This window comes from Hydra vulgaris, chromosome 02 (assembly GCF_038396675.1).
Source record: "Hydra vulgaris chromosome 02, alternate assembly HydraT2T_AEP".
Taxonomy (NCBI): Eukaryota; Metazoa; Cnidaria; class Hydrozoa; order Anthoathecata; family Hydridae; genus Hydra; species Hydra vulgaris.
The window spans coordinates 34,776,766-34,801,895 of NC_088921.1; the positions used below are offsets into that span (position 1 = coordinate 34,776,766).

General features: G+C 26.7%; 1 protein-coding gene and 1 long non-coding RNA gene across 2 annotated transcripts; one reads left to right on the forward strand and one right to left on the reverse strand.

The window, feature by feature from the left end:
- Positions 1 to 272: 272 nt before the first annotated feature.
- LOC100211827 (sucrase-isomaltase, intestinal) lies at positions 273 to 24,555 on the reverse strand. The gene is made up of 18 exons (XM_065790697.1): positions 24,018 to 24,555; positions 18,464 to 18,609; positions 17,894 to 18,062; positions 17,716 to 17,812; positions 16,441 to 16,553; positions 16,060 to 16,314; positions 15,721 to 15,939; positions 14,517 to 14,719; positions 10,136 to 10,269; positions 9,779 to 9,930; positions 9,530 to 9,678; positions 9,357 to 9,441; positions 9,155 to 9,211; positions 8,776 to 8,900; positions 3,232 to 3,323; positions 3,073 to 3,119; positions 2,829 to 2,978; positions 273 to 420 (listed from the first exon to the last, which is right to left on the reverse strand). The coding sequence occupies exons 1-18, from the start codon at positions 24,372 to 24,374 to the stop codon at positions 355 to 357; spliced, it is 2,616 nt and encodes an 871-aa protein (XP_065646769.1). The 5' UTR covers positions 24,375 to 24,555; the 3' UTR covers positions 273 to 354.
- LOC136076896 (uncharacterized) lies at positions 4,131 to 7,505 on the forward strand. Its single transcript, XR_010636663.1, has 5 exons — positions 4,131 to 4,263; positions 5,925 to 5,948; positions 6,248 to 6,268; positions 7,329 to 7,358; positions 7,443 to 7,505. It is a non-coding gene; the product is annotated as an uncharacterized LOC136076896 (long non-coding RNA).
- Positions 24,556 to 25,130: the final 575 nt, after the last annotated feature.

Below are 25,130 nucleotides of genomic sequence, written 5' to 3' on the forward strand. Positions count from 1 at the left end.
AACTTGCATAAAACAAGAAATTTGGTAAAAAAAGAAAAAAAAAAAAAAGGGGGGGGGGTCGATCGCACCCGACGGCCCACACGGTACATGAAATTTTAACGGGCATGAAATTTTAACACATTGATTGCGAAAGTATTGCAATTTTTTAGTTTCAAATCATCTAAGTTTATATTTTATACAGTGTTAAATTTATGTTTTGTTTTATGCTTATAAAAAATGCGGGAATGCAGAAAAGGGTAAGTGACGAATTTATACAAAGCATAAAGACAAACTTTTATTAAATTTTTGCAATAAATTTTAAGTAACAAAAAACAACAAAAAGTAATGCAAGAATACATTATGCTGTAAATAACTTTAAGTCGACCATTTAATATGATTTTCTTCCAGAATAGATAAGCCCATGTCACTTATTCCAAGTACCTAAATTGTAAAGACCCTTTACATTGCCACGCTTTGTCTTTAAATTTTAGTTTTATTTTTAAATTTATTGCTCCTAGGACGTTTGTTATATTTATAATTTATTTCATATTTAATATAAATACTTATAATTTAATATAAATACATATAAAATCATAAACCTTAGTTGTGATGAAGGCACCGAAAAATGAATGTTACACTGATTATGATGATATAATTAAAAAAAACAAAAAAAAAACAGAAAAAATTGTAAAGAAATCAACAAAAAATAACAAGTTATTATTAAAAAGCAATAAGTTATTATTAAATCTTGGATGTCAAACTAAAATACAAAACTGTATATCAAAACTTAATTGACAATAAATTAGGCTTATAATATTCAGTTCAATAACCATCACGAAAGGTTTTTTCTTTTTTATAATACTTTTCATCAACTTTTTTAGTATTGAGTTTAATTTCATTTTCTATTGATGTCCTGTAACAACGTGTTTATGTATTATTTCAATTATAATTAGGCTAATCATAGATCTTTACTACTCTGGCCCACACAGGCCCATACAGATTCAATTGAATTAGATTTAGTGCTTAAGTTAGTCAGGGTATACACTCCACTAAATTTTCTTTCACCCATGCCTTGATTGTACAAACTGTATAAACAGGCGCTATATCTTGTTAAAACTATCAATATTTGGTTCAATAAATGTCTGCTATTTGAATCATGAAGTTCTTGAGCGTCTCTATATAAGTGATAAGTGTTGGTTGACTCGTTCTATATACAGGGCTGTCCTGAAAAGATCTTAAAGGGAGGGGGGGGTAGGGAGGCCTTGGCAATCGGCTAATGTTAGCCAACAAGGCCCTATTAAGGCCTTGTTGGCTAACATTAGCCGATTGCCAAGAACAGATTCAATTTTGCCGACTCCAGTGTCCAATATGCTGACTAATTTTTGAATATAATTTTTGTTGGGAGGTTAAACACCCCCTACGCCCCCTTCCCCTTGGGACGGGCCCCGCCCATATAAATATTACACACATTTACTCTACTAAAATTATATAAGCCCCAAAATACCAAGACTCCAATTATCATCTTGCAACATTGGTACAAAACAAATAATTTACTTTTCAGATTTAAATCTTTTTCAAAAACTTTTTCTTCTATTTATTACTTCCAACTTACTTTTGACACTAAAATTTACAACACCTTATTTTTGTGAGCAGACTCTCTGACCACAAGCATGTATACATATTCCTATTATGTAGTTGTTAAACACCCATTTCCTAAGTAAAATGCTTGAATTTGTACTAAAACACGTTTCTCATGGTTCTAGTAAAGATTGGATTGGTGCCAATTGAGTTCTGTAAGTTCTGCATGAATTCTTACAGAACTCAATTGAAAATACTAGAAGTACTCAAATGAGTACTTCTAGTATTTCCAATGCGATTCTCTGATATTTTTCTTTTTAATTAGTATTATAATATACCTGCTAACACATATACTTTTAAATATACATATGTACATACATATATAGTAATTTACTAGTACATCTAGTATTTCCAATGCGATTCTCTGATATTTTTTCTTTTTAATTAGTATTATTTAATATACCTGCTAACACATATACTTTTAAATATACATATGTACATACATATATAGTATAAAAGAATAAAATTTTGTAGTGAAATACTAGTAATTTGTTTAAAACGAATAAAAAATTAAGTAACATTCAAGGCACATATATTGGTCATTTTCAAACTAAAAACAGAAATTTGTTATTTGCAATAAAGATGTGATTGATATGTAATCAAATTAAACATTTTTAAACTTAACAATGACGACTTACTACTAAATTGAAAATAAACAAATAATTGTCTTGATTAAGTTTATGAAATTTTAAGTTTAATTAGATTCTATAACATTTTACTTTAAATAGATTCTATAACATTTTACTTTAAATAGATTCTATAATATCTTACTTTAAATAGATCTTCATAACATCTGATTCTTTTTAGTAAACAATATTTTTTTAGGTTTTTTAGAGCCAGGGCTATTAAAAAGCTACTGAGTTTCGATGACACCACTTTATTTTGTTTATTTTAAATATTGGGTGAGGTTGCCTCTAATTCTTCTGGTTTTTGTATAATTTGTGCTGAAAACCTGGAACAAGTTTTTCTATTTATTTTTCGAATGTGGATTCTAAATTAGTGCCACATATTATAACCTGGATCTGACATACTTCTGAATAAGGTATGTATAGTTTTACAAATGAGTCAATGGACCAACATATAAATGTGCATTACTTAAGCTTAGTTTAGAGTAAACTTCATTGATTTTTATTGTGATATGGTCTTTCCAGATTTGAAATTGTTACTTGCTTATATTTAAATAGATTTTAGAAAGTTAAAATAATACCAACCTTTAGATTCTTGTCATACTTGAATAAAAAAGTTTTCCCATTGACATTAACTTGATTAGGCTCCACAATCATTCCATAAATAGAGATTTTAGAAAATGTAGTATGATTAGGAAGAAATTTGTTATGCAATGGAATTGAATAAAATTCTCCCTGAATGGAAAATACAATAAGAAAAACTAAAGTAGTTTTAGGATTTTTTATATTTCAAATTTGAAAATAAAATATTAACAGTTACAAAAAATACCTGGCTGGAATGAAACTCAATAATTGAGCTTTTATCCAGATTTTCTTCTAAAAAATAAATATTTTATTTCAAAAAAAAAAAAAAAAACAGAAAAGAAAGAAAATTAAATGAATATGACACAAACAATGCTGAAGCTATTAACAATGTTTTGCATCATACCTAGAATTTGTTCACCATCATCAAGATAAAGAAAACCATTTGCTTTTCCATCATTGTTTAATGCCACAATCATACCAAAATCATTTTCACGACTAAATTTTATACAAATTGTCTAAACTTTCTTTTTAATTTAAACATTTTCATATTCAATTTCAGTTTATCTCACTTAGTTAAATATAACCAACTAAAACAAAGTTAAAAAATAACTGCCACAACTGTGGCAATTGTTTTATAACTATAACATTTAGCTCATTCAAAAAAATAGTTTTAAATGATAACTTAATGATAATCTTAATATAATTGCTAGAGTTAACATTTAACATCGTTTTGCTTTTGTTTTTAAAGTAGTTTTAGTTAGTCACTAGGCTTTTCTGAATTTGAAAGAGCGCATTCTCAGAATGCACGTGGTCATTGGAGAAAGATCTTTCAAGCGAGTTAAAATTTTTTACCATTTGGAATTTAATTATTATTTATTAGTTTAAAAATATTACAAAGAGAATCATACTAAGATAAATAATTATTGTTAAGATCATATTATAAATGAAGTAAGTATAGAAAATAGTTTAGCAATTTATATATAACATTTTAATTAGATATATAGTAGAAAGGATCACATCTTTTAACTTTTTAAAAGGAGTGATCCTTTTTACTATATATCTAATTTTTTAAATCATTTACATTTTGTTTGTTCTAGTTTTTCTTTTTGGTTCATTTTTTTTTTTTAAGCAGTTTTGTTTTTTTTGAGCTTATATTTTATTTTTTAGAAGGAAAATAGGGGTATGGATGAAGCCTAACTATTTTTTAGGCAACAAAAAAGTTATACTAATGCTATTTCCATAAAATTGGTTATTACTACTTTGAAATTTCTGTGATGCTATTAACTATTTTTGTTCTTTTTTAGAAAATATAAAAAAATAAATAAAAATTTTGTGCCAACACTGACATGACATGTCATATGTTATTGTTTGTAAAGGTTAAATTTTGTTATCAGGATTACAGTTTTTATGGAAAAAACAAAAAAAAAAATTGAAGGTAAAGAGTAATATTTGTATATATATATATATATATTTTGTTTACTTTGAATCTTTTTAAATTCTCTCGTGTCATTTAAAAATTTTTTGTTTGCACATGTTTATTGTTTGCATATATGCTTTTTTGATAAGTATGTGTATGTGGTAATTTGTGCTTTATAATTGTTTTATCAATGTGTTTTTTTAATAACGTAAAATAATAATGTTTAAATAATGTTTGTGAATGTGTTAATATGTGTTATATAATTGTTTTATAAATGTGTTTAAATATGTTTATATAAGGTTAAATATATATATATATATATATATATATATATATATATATATATATATATATATATATATATATATTGTGTTTATAATTGGTACTTATGTTTATATTATGTTGTTTCAGTGTTTTCAAAGTGCTGTGACTTGGTAAACATGTAGAGCAAGATTTGTCAACCTATTTGCCAAGTGATGTACTTATAGCAGAGGGTTATACAGCAATGTTTAGTGTCAAACTGTTACTGCTTTAGGTCTAGGTGTTTTCAAGCCTTTATTATTAATTATTCTGAAAATACATAATAATGTATTTTAATAACACTTTCTGTAACTGACACTGAGTGACAAGGTCACTCAGTGTCAGTTGTAAAAATGTACTTGAAGGGCAAGATAGATGTCGCTATAATCTCCCTTCACATAATGAAGTTGCAGTTATATTTGTTGGTGAAGATGGTGCACCACCTGCTTCCAAGGAAGTTGTTATTTACCCAAGAGGTCATCCTCTTAAAACTATATCAAGTATGTCTGCTAACTTAGATCCTATGGTTTATCCTCTATTTTTTCCAAGGGGTGATGCTGGTTGGCATAATCAATCATGTTACATTATCTCAGTATAACAATTATAAACTTTCAGTTAGACTATTTTTTTCTTCACTATTTTATGGCAAAAAACCATAAAAGAGTGAAGAAAAAAATATTGTTTCAGCAATATGCTGTTGATGTGATGTTAAAATTAAAGGCCAGTGTCTTGCTTTCATTAGAAATAACCAAAACAAACTGAGAAGCAAGCAGTATGTCTTACACGAACTTGTAAACAACCTTGGAAATGATCATAATGTTAGACCAGGGCGTGTTGTAGTTTTACCATCGACTTAGGTAGGAAGTCCTAGAGCTTTAAAAGAAAACTTTGAAGATGCTAAGGCTATAATTAAAAAATATGGTAAACCAAATATTTTTATTACTTTCACTTGCAACCCAAAATGGTGTGAGATAACTGAAAATTTATATCCAGGTCAGACAGCAAATGATGACCTAACTTAGTTACTCTAGTATTTAAATTCAATTTAAATAACCATCTCACATTTTTAAATTTTTTTTCAAAAGCATGGTTTGCCACATGTTTATACTTTACTTCACTTTGCAAATGATGATAAGCTTGAAACAGCTCATGGTATCAATAATTTAATATCTGCAGAAACACCAGACCCAATTGTTAATCGTGATCTTTATGACGTTGTTAAAACTTGCATGATTCACGGTCCATGTGGCATACTGAATACAAATTCTCCCTGCATGAAAGATGGGGTGTGCAGCAAAAACTATTTCTTTTATTATTGAAGTAATTAAAGTGGATTTAAGAAAGAATTGACTTAAATATTTGTTTGCTTTTCTGTTTAGATGACAACAGTATTACTGACGAAAGTAAGTTAAAAAGCATTTTTACTTTTTAAAAAGGAATAAAAATACTTTTTAATATATCTGTTTCTTTGAAGTAGGTTTAAAATTTTAGGCTTTTAAAATCTTATATATCATAATCTTAAATATTTTTTAATTACTTAAAAAATATATCTATGTTAAATTACAATGATTTGTAGAAAATAATTATAGTTTATTGATAAGGTTGTAGACTGTTAGAGCAGATTAAATAGATCTATTTAATCTACCTAATAACCTACTACCAAAGTGAAAATTTACTATCAATTGTTTGTTTTTCTGTTTAGTTGACAACAACGAAGAGAGAGGTAGTAAGTTTAAAAGGATTTTTATTTTTTATAAAGTAACTAAAATGTTTTTTAAAATGTTGTTGTTGACTTTAAAGTAAAATAGTAGGTTTTTATAATTTTATACAATTAGCCTAAGAACTTAGGTCCTACTTAAAATTATATTGTCAAAAATAAAGAGAAATTTAAAATTCTTAGTAAGACAGATTTTTATCATTTTATGTCAAGTAAGTTTAATTAAGATTTATTTTCTTTAGTTGATCAAGAGAGAGCTAATAAAGGTATTAGCTACATTAGTTAAGTGAACTTATTTTAAAAAAATTAAGTAGATATTTTAATGGATAATACATTTAAGTGTTTTTATTATTTAGACACCGAATTGAAGAGTGAAATAAGTCAGTGTTTTTGCTATTAGATATTTGTTAATAGGAATTTGTTTATTTGTACTGTAACTGGAATTTTAAAACTTCAAGTACTTTAGCTTTATTTTATTTTTTCTTCTAGGAGAGTTGGAACAAAAACTAAGTATAAGTTATATGATTAGTATAGTTAAATAAATGAAGCATTTATATCTGTACCTCAGAAGTCAAAGGTCAGTTGTCACATTTTAGAAATTGTTCAGGAGTGAGGAAATAGTAAAATAATTAGTCTTTATTGGCTTATTCTTGATGGTCAAATTTATGTTATTTTTTTCGTGTTTTAATTTGTCTTAAGGCACATGAAATATAATTTTGACAAAAAAAAAAAAAATAATTACATAAAAAAAGTGAAAAGTCATTTCTGTACAACAGACATTTTTCCTTTGAACATTGTGGGGACACCAGGCCTTTTATATTGAACTAACTTTGTTTCACATTGTCGTAGGACAACAGTCTTTATACCTCTGTAGATACTGAAAAAACTGAAATGGCCTCATACATAACTCATTTTCACAAAAAACTGGACAACCAACCTTTGTCTTCTGAGGTACAGATATTAAGATTTAAAGTTTATTTTAGTTTATAGTTTTGGTTTAGTTAATAGTTATTTTTAGTTAGTTTTAGCTTCAGTTATCTTTTTCTTACTTTTTTTTTTACTTTAGACAACTTTATGGAGGAAATGAGGGGAATAGGTAAAAAAAAATTATAATTATATATTTATTTATATGTAAATATTATTATATCGATTATTCTGGGGTAAATTTTTTTGTCTTTAGTGTCTGGTAGAAGCTTAACTGGTAGGGCTGTGTTTTATATTTTATATATTTTGTATGGAGAAATATGTGCAATAGGTGAAAGAATTATTTAATATAAATATAACATTTTCTAACTGTTCGCTTTTTACTCATATTTTTATTAAAATAAAATTTTTCACATGTTTAACCCTTTTTTTTTTAACTTACTTTCATTTTTTTTTTTAATATTTTTAGCATTGTCTTCTCTTACATGTGAAAATGGTGGGGTTATGCTTTATGTTTTGATTAAATAAAATTGCAAATATTTACAATTTTTATTATATTCTTCTATTTGTAATTTTAGAGTTGTTAACATTTGAGAGCTTTTGTGATTTTAGATTCGTTAACATTTGAACAGTACAGAAATTATCGCTCCCAACACCCAGAGCCTCTTTCGGAGAGATCCTTCAATAAGTGGTGTAGTAATGGCAGTATGGATAAGCCCTCCTTCAAATGAGGGCTTATCCATACCGGTGTGTTGGGAGGCACCAAAGAAAAAATAGCAATCAAAAGGTTGTAAATGTCTTCTATCAATGAAGATATTTATAACTTTTTTGTCACTGCTTTTTAAAATAATTAATTGGTTGTTTAATTTATTGAAAACACCGCTTTTAAAATTTACTATAAGCCAAGATAGTATATTTAGCTACATAAATGCAATTTATTTATATCTCAATTTAATTTTTTATCTTTAATGTTTATAGATTGGCTCCTAGAAGCATTTGCTATTTTGCTTTTTAATTTAAAATATTTTAAATCTATTGTGATGACTTTTAAATTAAACTAAAGTTTACTAAAAGCCAACATGAAATAACGTCATTAAACAACACCGACAAGCTGCATCATGACAACAACTGAAGAATGACAACAGGTTACCAAAAAGCAGGTAATTTGTTTTCCAGTTTGTTTGTTTTTTTCCTTTTATGTCTACTTATATGTTACAATTTTTATTTTATGTTTGTCATAGGACACATTAATGCAATATGAAAGATCAAAGATTTCATATTTTTTAAATTTGTTTTACACGTGTTTCATTGTTAATCTTAATAATTAATTAAAGTTCATGTTATAAAAAATATAACAAGAATTTAGTTTTACTTTTTCGTCAATTTAAAGTATGATGAAGTGTTATTATTTTGTGTCAGTAACTAAAAACGTATTGTGTTGAACTTAGGAATGTTGAGGAAAATGATTCTGCCTTACACTGATATGACCTATGTCAGTTGTAAATTACTCAAATAATGTTAAATAATTGGTAACTTATTTTACCTCTATTATTAACATTTTGAATTATAAATAAGAGCAATTTTATTACCTTTTTGTTGTTGTAACAGCAGAGTCTTGAGTAGGTATAATCACACCACCTCTGATATGTAAATTCACATATTCATAAGAAGCAGGAAGATTCACGTACTCACCTTGACTATCAAACAACTCCCCCTAAATAAATTCAACAAATACTTATTTTATAGCTCAACAAAATATATGAAAAAAAAGATCTTCTAATAAAATTATTTCCAAAATGACTTTTTCCAACCATTAAAAAAAAAATTCAAACAAAACTTTAAGAAATGTAAAACATAAAATCTTATACAAGATAAAGTTCTTTCAGCATATCATATAAATAACATATAAACTTCTTAAACAGAAAGGTTAAAGTACGAAATAAATTTTGCTTAAAATAAAAATCATACAGTGTAAAAATTAAACCAAAATCCAGCTGGTAGATATGCTTGCACATTCACTGCACCCTAAGTATTTAAAAATCAATATTTCATCATCCACAAAATAAGTAAAATAACTTTTTGTGTGTGTGATATGTTAAAATTATTAGAAAATAATGATAATAAAAAAAAACGCAAAATCTTTTAAATTAATACTAACTAATTTGCTTACCTTCAAAATCACAGGGCTAATTAAAAGGCCTTTTCCCCACATAAACTGTTTATCATTGTTAAGACAGTTACTATCTGTTGGAAATCTAGAAAATTATTTTCAAATCTTTCTATATTTTTAATATCTATTAAAAAAAATTAAAAAATTAGAAAAAAAAAAGTAAAAGAAAATACTCAGAAAATAATCCCCTTGCTACAGGTGTACCATTTACATAAGCCTCAAAAAACAATGAGTAAAGATATGGTAACAACTGGTATCGTATATTTAATGCGTTTCGTGAAGCAACAATTAACAATTCACCAAATGCTGCAGGATCTTGAGACTATTATTTAAAAATATTTGATAATAAGTAATAATAAAAAGAAAAATTTGTGTTCAAAGTAAACTCAAATGTATTTAAGTAAAAAAAAAATGTTTCTTACTCTAGATTCGTGATCATTATGGTTCCTTGAGAAAGGGTAAAATGCTCCCAGCTGCATCCATCTGCTGCAAAGCTCTTCTGTAGTATCTCCTGAAAATCCACATATGTCTGCTCCAACCAAAGGAATACCAAACAAATTAAAGTTTATTATACCTGAATAAAAAAACACATTATTTCACACATTCTAAAATGCTTAATTTTTTGGTAGAGAAGTTGATTTTGGTTTTAAGGTAATTACTGAATGTTTTCATTTTTATTGAAATACGTATTTTTAATTTTTCTTGTTCAAAATCATCAGTGCACATTGTTCATATTATAATCTCCATAGAAATAAATAGTTTTAAAAGATATTTAAAACCTGCTATTGATTTGAAAAGATCTTCCCATGTGCTGTGATTATCACCTAGCCAGTGTCCTGCATAACCACCAGTCCCAGAATAAGTTGAACGAGAAATCACAAATGAGCGTTTACCACGTATCTTTTGTAAAGAACTAAATATATACTTTATTGCAATTTAAAAATATCTACAGACAGAGTTTAACATAAACAAGTAACAAAGAATAGTAATAAAAAGAAAAAAACAAAGGATAATTTTATTGGTTTTGTCTTTAGGACTTGAAAAATTAACATAAACAAGTTTTTAAGAATTTAACTTAAAAAAGTTTACCGGAAACAAGTAACCAAAAATGAGTAATAAAGAACTAATTAAAACCAATAAAAAGAAATTTTATTTAAATCTAAATTTGTTAAAACTAACTTTACAATAAATCAGAAATTTATTGTTATCTTAGAGATTTCAATAAAGTTCAATACTGAAGGGTAAAGGCAGAGATTTTGAAAATTTTAAAGAACAACTGCATGGCCAACCTCAACTAAATCTTTTTAAGCAGAAAACAATAACCATTACCATCTGACACCAACCAAATGCATAAATAAGTTTTTTTTTTCACTTTTCTCATAAAATAGTTCTAATGAATATTTTAATTATTATATAATTTATTATATATTATATAATTTATAATATGTTTATATTATGGGGTAGTTTTTTTTATTTTCATTTTTTTAAATTCACCTCCCCAAGGCCTAGAAGGCCAGTACAGACGAGGAGGCTACTTAAATGAGGTTATAATCCTCTCTCAACTCTATAACTCTGAAACACGAACCTTGACGAACAAGGATGCTGCGCGGAGAAACAAGTTGAGCACGATACTACAATGGAAGTGGTGGGGATTGAACTCGGAAACTATCGCTTATGAAGCGACTGCTCTATCACTACACCACTACCACATTTCATAAATTATGTCACGTAACTTTTAACAGTTTTAAACTTCCCCCCCCCCCCTAATGATAATTCCTCAAGCTTCACTTACTTCCTTTCTGTAAAATTAGGCAACAAATTCGTAATTTCCACCTGCTATTTTTATTCTAATTTTTTTTTTGTGGTTTTATATAGGATAATAGTAGCACTTTTCTTAGCTACTTTTAATTAACTAATTAACACATTTCAATACATTTCAAATCAATATTTCTGACACTTCAGTCTATATAAAATTGTATAAATGAACAGTGTCTAACAGACAAATAACCTCCGAAGATATTTAACTTATGATAAATATATGATTTTATTAACACAATTTGCAAAAAATTATTGTAGTGTCACTGACAACACTATTACTGCAACACAAACATGCAGGTTCAAATTGCGGTGCAGGGTGCATTAACATTATATTACTTGATGTGTTTTTTCAAAGTATATATTTTGTGTGTATTAACTATTACTGTTATTTCAGGCCTTGTTATGAGATTTCATTAGGTAACCAAAAAGCTCAACATTAATAAATGTAGCTTTAACACAGATTTGATATCTACATTATTAAAAATTAAATTGCATCATTAATGTATTTTAAATTATTACATTGTAATTAAATTTAATTTTAAACTGTGTTAAAAATCATTTAAACAAATATAACAAATATTACTGATGAAATCTAAAATTCGTATTTGAAAAAGATTATATTTCCTTTAAATTTTTTTTTAAATTATACATTACATGTTTTGTTTATCACAATTAAATTTTTTTTTTTACCTATTTAAAGAACTATTTTTAGTAAAGATTATAAATGACTTTTAGATATATTTTACCAGTTACCGTAGGATATTTGTAAACATAATTCATGTTCATAAATAAATTACATTATTAAAACATAACATGATATTAAAACAAAGAATTTTAAATCCATTTGTGAAAAGAATTCTCTTAAACAAAAACAATTCTCCCTTTTTTATTTGCTTTTGCATATTGTAATAATGTATGGAGAGACTTATGTTTATGTAATGAACTTGTTAGCAAATGATAAGAAAAAAAATTCTTTAACAAATATTGTAAAACAATTTTACATTCCTTTAAAAATATTGTGAAACAATTTTACATTCCTTTAAAAATATTGTGAAACAATTTTACATTCCTTTAAAAATATTGTGAAACTATTTTACATTCCTTTAAAAATATTGTGAAACTCTTTTACATTCCTTTAAAAATATTGTGAAACAATTTTACATTCCTTTAAAAATATTGTGAAACAATTTTACATTCCTTTAAAAATATTGTGAAACAATTTTACATTCCTTTAAAAATACTGTGAAACAATTTTACATTCCTTTAAAAATATTGTGAAACAATTTTACATTCCTTTAAAAATATTGTGAAACTATTTTACATTCCTTTAAAAATATTGTGAAACTATTTTACATTCCTTTAAAAATATTGTGAAACAATTTTACATTCCTTTAAAAATATTGTGAAACAATTTTATATTCCTTTGAAACTAAATTTTACATTCTACTAACTATTTTATATTCTTTCAAAAATTAAATTTTTAAATTTCAAAATCATTTTTAATTTAAAGTCTGTTAATTAAAAAGCAATAAATTAAGCAATCAGTTTCTTTAATAAAAAAAATTCAAAATTGTGGTTAAATGTTTTTTTTTTACAACTTAGTATTTTCTGGAGAAATGTCACATAAACAACATTAAACATTTTAGAATAAAATTTTTGCTTAATGTGAAATTGCAGAACACGTACGAAAATTACTATTTTATAGGTAAATTAATCTATTGACTTAAAATGTAAGTCAATTTAAAAATTCAATTTCAATTTAGATTAAATTGGAATAGCTGCAGTGGAGTGCACATCAACTGAGGGTTTATGTTTGGCGAGGCATGCTAAATCAAAAGAAAGATTTTCTAGATTTGATCAAAAGAATCAATTAGGTTTGATCAAAAGAATCAATTAGATTTGATCAAAAGAATCAATTAGATTTGATCAAAAGAATCAATTAGATTTGATCAAAAGAATCAATTAGATTTGATCAAAAGAATCAATTAGATTTGATCAAAAGAATCAATTAGATTTAATCAAAAGAAAGATTTTTCCAGCTTTTAAACTTAAAAAAAAATCTTGCATCACTACATTGAATATCCCCTCTCCTGTAACAAATCACAAGAATGCGAGCATCCCACTCCTTATTACGTGACATAATTTGTGGATGACCTTTATCATATTTATATAAATTCTACTATAAAACTTTAAAAGCGAGAGGTTCGGAGTTCGATCCCCACATAAGCAAAAACGCATTGTAAACATAGTTAGACCTGCTCTTGCAGCCAACCTTCAACTATTATCACATCGTCCTAATGTTGCTTCTCTTTCTCTTTTCTACAAATACTATAATGGGCACTGCTCTAAAGAGCTAGCGTCTCTTGTGCCATCTACTAAAATTCATTCTTGTGTTACTCGTCATTCAATTAAGTGTCATCCTTTTTCTGTGACTGTTCCTAAGTGCTCCAAAAACGCTTATTCGCCTAGTTTTTTTCCTCGAACATCAGTTCTTTGGAATTCGCTTCCTTCATCTTGCTTTCCTGATTCATATAATTTGCAATCTTTTAAATCGTCCGTCAATCGTTATCTTGCTCTACAATCTTCATCTTTTCTCTTACAGTAACTTCCAACTTTAATTAGTGGCTGCTTGCAGCCTTGTTGGAAGCGAAGATGTTTAAAAAAATAAAAAAAAAGCGAGAGGTTCGGAGTTCGATCCCCACTACGTTCTTGGTAGTACCGCGCTCAACCTGTTTCTCGGCCTTGTTCGTCAAGGTTTGTGTTTCGGAGTTATAGAGTTGAGAGAGGGTTATAAGATGGTAGGATATTATTGATAAAAGAAGATAAAAACCTTGATGCTTGTTATCATTTAATGGTTGTTATTGTTTAATACAATTTTTAACAATTATTGTATATCTGTTATTAGTATTTGATTGGTTAACACTTATTATATATCTGTCATTAGTATTTGATTGGTTAACACTTTTTTTATAGCTGTTATTAGTATTTAATTGTTTACCTAAATTCAGAAATGAATAAAATATTTTAAAAATTCATAAATCAAGATGTTGTTATTGTTTAATACTATTTTTAACAATTATTGTATATCTGTTATTAGTATTTGATTGGTTAACACTTATTATATATCTGTCATTAGTATTTGATTGGTTAACACTTATTATATATCTGTCATTAGTATTTGATTGGTTAACACTTATTATATATCTGTCATTAGTATTTGATTAGTTAACACTTTTTTTATAGCTGTTATTAGTATTTAATTTTTTACCTAAATTCAGAAATGAATAAAATATTTTAAAAATTTATAAATCAAGATGTTAATTTAAGAACTCTTTAAACAACCTCATGGTTACTTTTGACTCTAAATGGCCATATAAACTATGCAAGTTGTAATGACTTCCACCATATTGTTGTGAGTTCATGCATAACGTTTTTTGAAAAAGTGTTCCACCAATTATAGCAGGAGTATAGGGTGGCTGATCATAGGCATTTTTTGGACACCCTTTTGATGATCCGTCAACAAAGCTAGAGGGTTCATTCATGTCCTGAAAAAAAATTATATTTGACACAAAACTAAAATATTTTAAAAAAAATTTCAACACTTGCACTATCTTTTCTCTTCTTGATAAATAAGTTTTCTCAATATACACTTAAAGACAACTAAAGTTGATTTTTAAGAAATTTGTTTTGTTGCTCTTAACTAAGTATCTGCGTCTCAAAACAGTACATGTCAAAATGAGACGAAATGATAAAAAATATTGTGTTAAAACCAGTACGAAACAAAACAATTTCACAAAAAACAATGCAAAACAAAACAAAATTTTCTTGTTTCGTGAAAAATACAGTACAAATCGAAACAATAATTTCTTGTTTTGTAAAAACTGTTACAAAACAAAATAAGGTTAAACTAAATAAGGTACGAAATAACCAGTACGAAACAAAATAAGGTTAAACTTTTTAGTTAAACTTTCGTTTACAAAACATTAAATTAGTAAGTATTAAACGCGCGTTTATTCTGCTTGAATGTTAAAGTTCATGTATTGCTCGGAATGCGGGAATTGTAAAATACCTGTTTGGGGCGAAGGAATTATGAAATGTTCCGTAAAAACCAATATAAAACGAAACAAAATTTTCTTGTTTAGTAAAAATACAGTACGAAACAAGCTTTACTTGCTTTGTAAAAATATGATACAAAACGATATATTTTTTCATTTCATAAAAACAGCACGAAAGAAAGTTTAGAGATCTAAAGCTGCCTGCAGTTTTTTTAATAATTGGCCTTGACTTAAGGACAAAATTTAAGTCTTTGGCTTTGAACAATTTTTACTTGGTTTGAAACTCTTGTTTTTGGCCTTGATATTTTTTACCTTAATAACAACTCTGACTTGAGAACCATTAAAAAAAGTTAAATATCTAGTAATTTAATTAGTTAAAAAACTAAAAGATAACGAATAAAAAAAAAATAACATAAATAAATAACAATATCAAAGAGTTAATAGATTACAAATAAAAAAAATAACAACATCAAATAATAGGTTGTTCTTACAATCCACAATCCATCAAATTGAAGTTTTTCATGGAAACTTTTGATCTGCATAAGCCAGTAGTTTGAAATATTGGGGTGAGTAAAATCAGGAAAAGCAGCCGATCCAGGCCAAACAGCACCAACTAATACTTCCCCTTTACTATTTTTTATAAATATATTTTCTTTTATTCCTTCATCATAAGGTAAGTAACCATGGTAATTGATACTTAATGCTGGATCCTAATAAATAAACAAACAAAAAATAGCATGTCAAGATTATAGAAAAATTAAAACACAAATTACTGTATATTGTTTTTTAAGACATAAACTAAAATTACTTTAAAACAAATTAGTTCTCACCAACATGATAACATAATGCATCCCGTGGTCATGAAGATTGTCTACAAATCTATTTAAACCTTTAAAACTGTAACCTATTGTAAAATCACGAAAGTTATCCATATAATCAATATCATTCCATTGAACATCTTGAGGAATTTGATTAGCTGCCATTCGATTTCTGACTGCGTTCATTTCATTTAAAGAATTGTATCCCCAACGACATAAATGAAATCCTAATGACCAATAAGGCGGCATTATTGGACGTCCAACAATCTGAAATAATTATTCTAATAAAGATCATATATTTAAATAAAAAATAATCACACAATTGATTATTAACTATCATTAATACAACAATATAATATACAACTATAAAATAAATAAAAAAACAGTAAAAACCTTAGTGTATTGGGAAACAACATCATTAACTGTTGGCCCAAGAAAAATGTAAAAGTCCAAAATTCCACCAATTGTTCTATATGTTATTGCTGGTGTAGGCTGTAATATTATATCTATAAATGTATTATAATATCATGTCAAGATTTCTATAATAGTTGGCTTAATAGTAATGTAAACGTGTTATATTATTTGATTTAACAATGCTCTAAAAACAATATGTTAAAATATCAATGCATATCTCAACATCATATTTTCACCAATAATTTGTGCCATTTTAAAAGAACTGAATTACACTCTTTATAACATTTATATTTTTGAAAACTTTCAAAACAATAATTTTACAATTCTTAATCCTTTATTCTTTTTTTTCCTAATATATTGACAAAAAAAATTTTTAAGAGTTCATTTTTTATTAATATAATTTATATTCGAGGCAGTTTAGTTTTATAATGTTGTTTTAAAGAATGTTATGCACTTTTTATATTTACATATATTTGCTTTTAAAAATAGCAAAATCAAGTACTCTTTATGTAAAAGCCATTAAATGGTTTTTATATAAAAAGTAAAAACCATTTAATGGTTTTTACATAAAGAATGCTAAATTTTGAGAAAAGACCACTGGCTATTTAAAGTACCATGTGCGGACTCTGAAATGATTGCATCTGCAGATGCAATCTCTGCTGAAAAAAAAGTAACTATTATAAAATTCTTTAAGAATATCTTTCATTCCCTTAGGATGTCAGTTTTTGTTGCTGCAAAAATGGAAAATATTACTGAAAAGGAACACCAGATTTATTTAGCTTGGGAAGATGATGCTTGAAACTAAAAAGATCAAGATAAAAAAAAAGGAATTATATTACAAGACAAAGCTACAGATGTATAATTATACAATTATAACTTGTGCAAACAAGATGTATATTAGTAGATCAAAAATGTCAAGCATTGCTTATTATAAAAATACTGTATTTTGATTTAATATTGCTTATCAAAAGAGACAGGTGTAAATATCTATCAAAAATCTTTTTTCTTCTCATACTAACATAGATCAAATGCATTGTGTTAGATAAAAATCAAAGTGACAGTAGAAAAATACTGAAATTATTCATTTTTCTAAAAAAAAAATTACTTAAAGTGATTGTAAATTGATTGTGATGATATGTTTTATATACATGGATAATGTACATATATTTACATTTGTATATTTTAAAATTTTGCGTAAACTATTTAGTCAAAAGTAAGCTTAAAAAACAAATAAAAAGAAAACAAACAACTAACCCATTGCATTGCTGTTTTTCAAAAAAACTCCATTACCCAAGCCAGTTTTCTCAATGTTAACATAAAAAGGATGAACTCCATACAAGTTTACTCCACCCTACACAAAATGACTTTACTATTTAATGAAAAAAATATTAAAAAGAAAAAACTACCTAAATAGGTAATTAAAAAAAATTGCCTCAGGAGTTGGAATGTCTCTAGAAAATAAGGTAAGAAGATTCCAGTCTGTGCTCAATTTTAAACCTAAAACGTGTTCACCCAAACCATAAATGTTGTCAGATGGTAGAATAGAAGATATTTGAATGAATTGATCAGAGAATATAAAGCCACCAACATTTGAGTCAAATCTATTAAAATATTTATAAAGTTTCAAATTAGTATATATTTTTCATACTTATATACAAATAATACATTCATTTAATAAATACATTTATTTAATAATACATTTATTTAATAAATATCTTTAGTTATAACTTTATGTAATATTTAAACATTATATAAAATTTATTTAGCGTAAATTGAAATTTATTACTAAATTACAATGCCTGCTGTTTTTTAAACTTAATTTTTTAAGTATTTTATGGAGATTTTCATACTTAGCATCAGATTGTTTCAGAGTTCTTTCAAAATGGCTCTTCAAAGCCATTTTGAAAAGTTTAGCATGACAAGGTTTTTAGGTTTAGAGTCAATGCAAGTTTTGTAACATAATTACAAAACTTTATAAAAAAAAATAAAAATAGAAGCTCACATGACTTCTCCATTTGATATTCTAATAACTTTAAAGCTGAACAAATCATTTGTGTAGGTTACACGATAGTTCGGAGATGTTGCTTTATTTTTTACATTCGGAGAAGGGGTAGGAACTTCATATCTTTTATTATAAGGATCAAAAATCTAAAAAAGAAATTTATATTTTTAATAAGAAGAATTATCTGTAAAAATATTTAATCTTATGAAATGTTTATGTTTACACATTTTCATAAGATTAAAAATCAGGGCTATATTAAAACTATTTTCAAAAAATAGAAAAATATTATGCATTAAACACATTCAACATATTAGGAAACAAATTGCGTTATAAAGAAAAAGAACAGCTAGTGATTAATTCTTTTTCAAGGAAAGAGACAAGATAATAGAGAGAGTAAGAGAAGATATTAATTTTGAAGATGAAGATCAAAAGAGATTTATTGTTAATAGTAAGGAAAAGTGGTAGAGAATAGTTTAAACAACAGCGTATACTACAACAATGGTATTTAAAAGATGTTATTTTAAAAAATTGAATAAAATCATTTTCCAAGAAGTGTGCTTTCTGTTTATGAAATGATAAATGTTAATTATTAGGAAACAAAAAATGTTTATTATTTTTAAATAGTGATGTGACTTATGGGCCACCCTGAATTAAAAAAAAGAGCAATCATGTTAACTATAGCTATAAAGACATTGTAACTAGTTATGTGAGAACAAAATATTATAAATGAACGTGCAAAAATAGCAAAAATATTTAAATATTTAAACAAAATAAAAACGAAAAAATCAAAAAAGATTAAATAGAAAAAAAATTTCATAAAATAATTGATGAATCTGTTTCAAGAAGTCCGTTATAATGCTATTCTATGATAGATATTATACAAAGGACTTAGAAAATTCATTTCATTTAAAATTAGAAGTAGTCCTCATCAATAGTTAAATTTATATCAGCTTTTGTCTAACTTGATCCAATGCTTTATTACTTATTATATCTCAAAATCTAATTTCATAGATTGATTTATTACATAAATTTTCTCTTCTTATCTTTTCTATATTGTATTTTTTCAGGTCTAAAAAGTAACTTTTTGCTAAACTAATTTATAGTATGCATCTAAAATAATTACTTCTAGTGTATTGAAATAATTACTGAGTGGATTGAAAGCCAGCCTAATTTTTTATTTAATTATTTTGATATTATTCATTGGATTATTTTTTTAATGAAACTTGATGTTCCAAAATTTAAAGCATCAAACTTCATTAAAAAATTTTTAATTAATTTTACTTAAATGTTGAAATCGAGCTACTGCATCTAGCACCTTCACCGCACTAATAGTAGTTTAATCAATAGCGGTACATTAATCCAGCATGAACTTAAAGATATATTAAACTTATGTTATTGTCAAGGAAACGAGTGTTGCGTAACATTTATAGTTAAAAAACACTTTTTTTTTATTAACGGTACCGAATTCGTAAATAGTCTTTTAAGTAATCGCGCCGGTGTAGGAGGTACGAAGTACTTAACCGGTACGGATTACTGTACAGTAATTCCTACCTAACGGTACCGATTACTTGACAAGTGACTCCTACCTAGGTGCCGGACACTGTACTTGGGTACCGAACACTTAACATTTTACTTTGCCGTGTAAATGTTTTATAAATATGTAAAAAACGTGGAAAATGATACTAGCATTAGCAAAAAAAAATTAAAATCGAACGTCTTAAATTTAGTACTTATCAAATTTTTTATTTTATGTAGTAATGTTTTTATATCAAATTACGATTATAATGTAGTATATTTTATAGCCGTTTTGAAATGATTTAATAGATATTTATATGACTTTAATAAAGTGTGTGTGTATGTGTATGAAGTGTGTGTGTATTAAGTGTGTGTGTATGTGTATATATTTATATATGTTGTGTTTGTATGTATATATATATTTATATATATTTATACGTGTGTGTCTTTGTGTGTATGTGTTTGAGAGCCAATGAATTTATAAATGTAGGTTTACATAGTATTAGTTACTCTCCTGAGCGACCACTTCTATGTTCTTATTGTTATTGTTTTATTTTCATCTTTATAATTAACATTGTTATTCTTCTTATTGTTACTGTTGTTAGTTATTACTGTTAGTACTTATATACTTATTTTAAATGTTTGGCTACTATTATTATCTTTATAATTAACATTGTTATTTTTATTATTTTTACTTTTGTTAGCCATTGCTGTTAATTATTATTACAGTATTATTATTATTAATTATTTTTTTCTTTTTCTATTAATTTGCTGTTTGGTTTATATATTGTTTCAAATTTATGGTGAATATTTGTAGGTCGTCGCGTTTTTGTCAGTTACATAACTGTTTGTGACTGATCCTAACTTTATATTTTTTATAAAGTGAAATAAAATGATTGATTGATTGTAAGTATTTTATGAATATGCTATGAACACCTCTTTTATGTATTTTAGTATAAAATGGCAGAAAAAAGTTCAACAGAGATTGGTGACTCAAGATCATTTGAAAAAATAATTAAAGAACCAAACTTTTATGATATTGAGAATTATTTATCATCAGGAATTTTTCCTGAACATTTACAAGGAAGAGAAAACATAGGTATTAAAACAAACTTTAAAAAACAAAGTGACAGATTTGTAATTGTTAATGGTATGTTACATTACAAATATAAAAAAATCTTATAAGTTACTTCTGGTCCAGAAACCTTATGTGTTGTCAAAGATCAAATGTCGCGTGATCAGTACAAAAAAGCAGCACATGATGGATTCGGCACATCAACTGAATCGAAGGCTTTAGGTGGACATGTTGGGAGAGATAAAACAATATGGAAATTGATTGATTCCGGCTATTGGTGGCCTAATATGAATAAAGATATTCGAAACTATGTTGCCACTTGTGTATCTTGTCAAAAATCAAATTCAAAAATGAAAAAAGTTTCTCCAGAGTTGCATTCAATACCAGTTCCAACTAAAGTATAGCATCAAGTTGGTGTTGATCTCTGTAGTCTTCCTAAAAATCCAGAAGGTTATGTTGGCATTTGTGTAGTCGTTGATTACTTTTCAAAATGGGTTGAAGCAAAGCCTATTTATAATAAAAGTGCTGAAGAGGTATCCAGATTTCTTTATGAACTTATATGTCGTCATGGTTGTACATCAATTCAAATTAATGATCAAGGTCGAGAATTTTGTAATAAAGTTTCTGAAAATTTGTTCGATCTCACTGGAACCTGTCAACGTATTACTTCAACTTACCATCCTCAAGCAAATGGTCTAGTTGAAAGAGCTAATAGAACTATACAGGGCTCTATGCTTAAAGTTCTAAATGGAGAGCAAGAAAAATGGCCTCTTTCATTAGATGGCATACTGTTTGCATTTCGAACAACTTGCCACAAGTCAACTGGAGTTACTCCCTTTCAAATTATGTATGCCAGGGAGCCAGTCTTACCCTTACATTGCATCAATAATGAGCAAAGCTTAATTCTTGATGTACCTGTTGATTTAGACAAAGAAGGTATTTTTTTAAATAAATGAATAAAATTAATTTATTAAATTTTACTTATTTCATTTAGTTTTTATTTTAAGGTATTTTGGAACTGGTTGATTTGCATGAAAACTTGAAACAAATTAAAAATATCCAGTGTATAATTCATGAAGAAGTAGAAAAAAATATAAAGAAATCTCAATTGAGAAAAAGAAGGACTATGAAAAACGTCACAAAAACCAAATTCAATTCAATATAGGTGATGAAGTTTTTGTTTACAATCTTAGACGAGCTGATAGAAAGGGGGATAAAGGGAAATCTGTTTGGGATGGCCCGTATGAAGTTATTGAAATATTTATTGATAAAGGACTTTATCAGTTGAAACAAAAGAATGGGGAAATACTTCGTACCAAGCACCATGGTTCAAATATGAAACTTTTCGAGAAAAGATCTGAGATTGAAACACCTAAAAAAAGATGCGATGAGGTGTCTGATATTAAATCTGAACCTTTAAAAATTGTTGAAGTTCTTATGGGGCACTGATGTTGAAATATATGCATTAGCAACTGCCCAGGATACTCCAATTGCTGTGTATTATAAGCCTCCTGAAGCTTTAGTATTTTCGTGGTATTTTTACAAACCTCTTCTTAAAGATGCCAATAATTTTAAACTGATGGAAATTAAAGAAAACGACCAAATAGTTTATCTTCAAAATACTGGTGTACATTATGATAGAGTTGTAACTGTTGGTTGATTTTTGTTTCCATTAAGTTATGTTTTTATTGACTATTTATTGACTATTGTTTTGTATATTTATATTTCTTATTGACTTTATTTTAAGATTGTTTTGACTATTCTTGTAAATCCAGGATATTAATCCTTAGTGAAGAAATAAGACAACTTTATATATCGATAAAGGGCATCGCAAATTTTAAAAAATAATCTTAGGGGAGAAGTGGAACAGCCCAAAAATTATAATTCAGAGAGGCGCCTAATCACTTATCTAATGTGAACAATTAGATTTACTCACTATTCATCAGAATTTGCTTTGTTTCCCTACGTGCGCTAGTAATCCTAATTTTGAAATGTATCTTAAAAAAGTGTTTATATAAGGGTGAGGTGGAAAAAAAAATATATATATTTATGCACCGCTGATTAAATGCATAATTCGATTGGTGAAATCTTTTTAACATTTTCATGTCGACTAGGCGATTTTATATCAAGTTATTTGAAGTGTTAAAATCTTGCTTTAAACTTATTTGTTCCACTTCTACTCCCACTTATCCCACTTCACTCTAAAAGCACAGTTTCACTAAAACTAAAAATGTATATACTTAGTTATAATTTCCTGGATTAAAAGGGGATTGAATCAATGCCCAAAAATAAGGTTTTATGTTAAAAACTGGTTTCGCTCAGTTCAAACTTCAAATAAAAAAGATATTGCAATTGCCCAAAACAAAAAACTCCTTTTGCAAATTAGAAATATTTTTTAGCCTAAATCGTGTTATAAAATAAACTTTATCTAAACTTCAGTTTATGAGAAATAAATAATTTTATACAAAAAATATTGATATTTTCTTCAAACACGTTTTCTTTGCCGTTAGTACATGTTACCTAAGTTAAGTGTTTGGTGCCTGGCCGGTAGGAATTACTGTACAGTGATTTGCACCTAGGCAGCGAGTACTGTACAGTGTTTGTTACCTTTCGGTACGGCTAACTGTACAGTTTACGCTACCGTTAAGTCAATCCTGCCTACTACACCGGTCTTTATATCATTTTCTTTCCATCCATATATAAAAGTTGGATAATTTGTACCGGTATTGGTAATTTTTTCTTGTGATTTTTAATACCCGCCTAATGCCATATTTGAAATTTTCAACTTTTTTTAAATAGCTTAAAACCCGTTTATTTATTTTTTTTAATTTTTTCTTTAATTTAGTTTTAAAACAAGAGTAGTTTATATTAGATTATTCTATTAAGACATCAGACCGTATGTCTATACGGTCTGATGTGTAATTTTTTATAATATCTTTTTTATAGTTTATAAAAACGTTTTACCTTGACATGCAACGTGTTGTCTGTTTCCAAATAAAAATTAGCATTGAGTTTTAAAACATTTTTTCCGTAATGTCCTCCTAGTCCAGTCAGACATAATTCCAAGGTAAATCCTGTAATAGTTTCTTTGAAACCACAGACATTGTAACCTATATTTGCTGATCCATAATAACAAATAGGTAGCCCTTCATTATTTGAAGTGTCCCAACAACATCCTCGATTATAGCAAGATTCTTCTGTAACTCCACTCTCAGGAAAGCAGTCAAATCTTAAGTTTTTGTTGATATCACAAATCGATTTATGCGTTGATACTTGGAAAATTTTAAACAAGAGAAATATGCTAAGTCTTAAAATCATCATTTTCCTAAAAATGTTTTTTCAATTCTTATAATGTATTTTTAGCTATGTTATTTAATTATATTCATGCAGATTTAAAGTGATTATTTATAAATATACTTTGTGCTAAAAATCATACACAATTAGCAATGATAAAGCAACCGTTAATAGTTAACACGTAGATTATAAATCACACGTTTACAACGCTTGAGTTAATCTATTTTGGTTTTAATAGTGTCATTAACACTTTTTTGGTATTTGACAAATTTGACAAAAAATTTTCTTTAATATAATTGATAGTAATTTCTACAAAACAGTAAACCAGGTTAGAATGAAATAGAGGATATTACGAAATAGTTATGACAATGTTAAGTCTTTTACTTTTAATTAATTATTGAAACTTTTTGTAAATAATTTTTGGCCATGTTGTAGAAAATACAACATGGCCAAAATTTTAAAATTAGATGACATAAAAATTTAAATAAAGAAAAAAAAAATTTTCGGATAAAGTTTTGGCTGCGCAATAATATTTTTATTTAATTAAAAAATGTGTATAAAAATCGAAAACGAAATTTGCTATCAGCGAACTTTAAATTCTTGTAACTATGCTAATCAAAAACGTTTTCTTTTCAAAATTAAATTTACTATATCCGGTAAAATGTTGAGTTAAAAGAAAGAACGGTGTACTATGGGGTTAAATGAAATACAATAAATAGTGAATGGGGGTTTTGTCAATAAATTAAATCTAAACACACACATACACACACAAACCGAAAAAGT

Bases quoted from the DNA above. Each gene is read 5' to 3' on its own strand.
- LOC100211827 (XM_065790697.1), bottom strand. From the start codon at position 24,374: ATGATGATTTTAAGACTTAGCATATTTCTCTTGTTTAAAATTTTCCAA. The intron at 16,315-16,440 runs GTTTTTACTGTT...TAATTATTTCAG, and splicing joins TTGTTTCCCAATACACTAAG to ATTGTTGGACGTCCAATAAT. The intron at 9,442-9,529 runs GTATTTTCTTTT...ATAATTTTCTAG, and splicing joins GCAAGGGGATTATTTTCTGA to ATTTCCAACAGATAGTAACT.